The following is a 1,827-nucleotide window of genomic DNA, read 5'->3' on the forward strand; positions in this document are numbered from 1 at the left end:
CATAAAGAAACTTGAGGAGCCCCCACCCAGCGAGACTGAATGAAGAACAAGCTTGTTTTATTTAACCAAACATTCACCAAACACAAACACATCTTCAATTTTTTGAAAGTTTTATTTTGAACAAAATTGATCTGGAAACATTCTTCTTTTGTCTAATTTTATTAATTAATTATATTATTTTCATTAATTATTTTTAATTTTCTGTCCTTAAAATACCAAAATCTCTACTTAACAATATATTTTGGTCCATCTGATAATAATGTCATTCTTAAATGGTTGATGATTTCATCAGTTACTCAGTATTTGTTTTCACCAAATACATTTTTACTCTTGCTTGAATAATTTCTTGAATGGCAATTTTTAACTTTTACTTGAGTAAAAATAAGTTGAAGCAGTGCTACTCTTGCTTGAGTACAATTTTTGCAAAAACACATGATACTTAAATACTGTAGATTATCTTCATCACACTTATAAAATAAATCTGGACAAACATCAAGGATTTTACCAAACAATTTCTGAGAATCATATGTATCATGTAGCAATTTYCTTAAATTTGATTAGAGTACGGTGATTGGATTTTTAAAAAAGACCCGTTTTTGATTGACTGGTAGTGTGCTTCTTTTTACATACAATATTACTCCRCCAATCACAAACAGGAGGATCTGCTTAGTTAGCGATAGTGTAAAACTGAGAGTACAGCCCCTCCTAGAAAAACTTTTAAATATATTTTTTCAACTGAGAAAATTATAACTGACCTGTAAACCACAAGCAAAATGTTCCTCTTGACATTGAAGCGAAATGTGCCAGGAGTACAAATAAAATGTATGTTTTCGATCCGTGTTGAGTTAAAAACGTCTGAAAATACAGGGTGCTAAAGTTATCGCCCCCTGGTGGTGGCAAAAGCCTACTGTACCCGGCATTCCCAGGCGGACTCGCATTCAAGTCCTAACCGCGTGTACAACTCACGTGTAAACAACAGTAAAATGTTTCTCTTCACTTTGGTGCTTGGAGTGCTGTTTCTACCGGAAGGTACGTTTTTAATTACAATTATTATTACATACCTGTCTAGTTTTTATCATTCGGTGCTACCGTCAGAGCGAGAGAAGGGGAAGGCAGTTAGAAGCTAGAATATAGTAGTTTCCTGGTCAAACTAGACGTGTATGATTAACGTAGCGTTGCATTTTTTAGTGTGATTTCGTGACATTTAACTGTAATTTAATCCTGTTTCTGCTTTTCTTGCTAAGCCTTTCAAACTTTTCCTTCCTATTCTGTATTTTCTGCTGATATGATTCAGCCGTTTTGGTTAATAACAGGATTTTGGCATTTAGAAAAAATGTAATATCCCTGTTTCCTTTTCATACTTTGTTGACAGTAAAAGTTCATTTTCTCTGTGTTATAATTAGCTGACAACCTGAGATGTGAATGTACATCAAACCTGCCTGGAAGTTGCACTCAGAAAATAATTGAATGTTCTTCACGGAACTATCGTTGTTCAGCAGCAACAGAAGTCAAATTTCTAGGTACGTATTTGTGTGGTTTCCAGTTGTTGGTTTTAGTTTGGGACCTCCTCACTTTAAATTTTTTGTTTTTTAATTACAGGTGGCGCAAAGTTTTCTGAGCTCAACTACAAAAGTTGCATTTTACCTGAATTATGTCTTGACTTTTYYGTCAACTATGGAGCTTACAGAGTGGTACAAAAGAGCAGTTGCTGCAATGGARACCTCTGCAATGCGAAGATTGACTACCCAAAACCTGGTAATTAATTTCCTCATTATGTTTTTCAGTACTTTGAACAATTTGAATTTACAATGCTCACAAACTTTTTTT

The 1,827-nt window shown here is 34.1% G+C and overlaps 1 protein-coding gene across 1 annotated transcript in view; it reads left to right on the forward strand.

The window, feature by feature from the left end:
• The first annotated feature begins 363 nt into the window (after positions 1-363).
• LOC103462795 (phospholipase A2 inhibitor and Ly6/PLAUR domain-containing protein) overlaps positions 364-1,827 on the forward strand; it is a 9,521-nt gene continuing 8,057 nt past the window's right edge. Inside the window, exons 1-3 of the mRNA XM_008405791.2 lie at positions 364-1,029; positions 1,404-1,520; positions 1,600-1,755. Of these exons, the coding sequence (XP_008404013.1) occupies positions 984-1,029; positions 1,404-1,520; positions 1,600-1,755 (319 nt within the window). The 5' untranslated portion in view covers positions 364-983. The remainder of the gene's footprint in view (positions 1,030-1,403; positions 1,521-1,599; positions 1,756-1,827) is intronic.

The sequence above is a fragment of the Poecilia reticulata genome, linkage group LG3, assembly GCF_000633615.1.
Source record: "Poecilia reticulata strain Guanapo linkage group LG3, Guppy_female_1.0+MT, whole genome shotgun sequence".
NCBI lineage: Eukaryota > Metazoa > Chordata > Actinopteri > Cyprinodontiformes > Poeciliidae > Poecilia > Poecilia reticulata.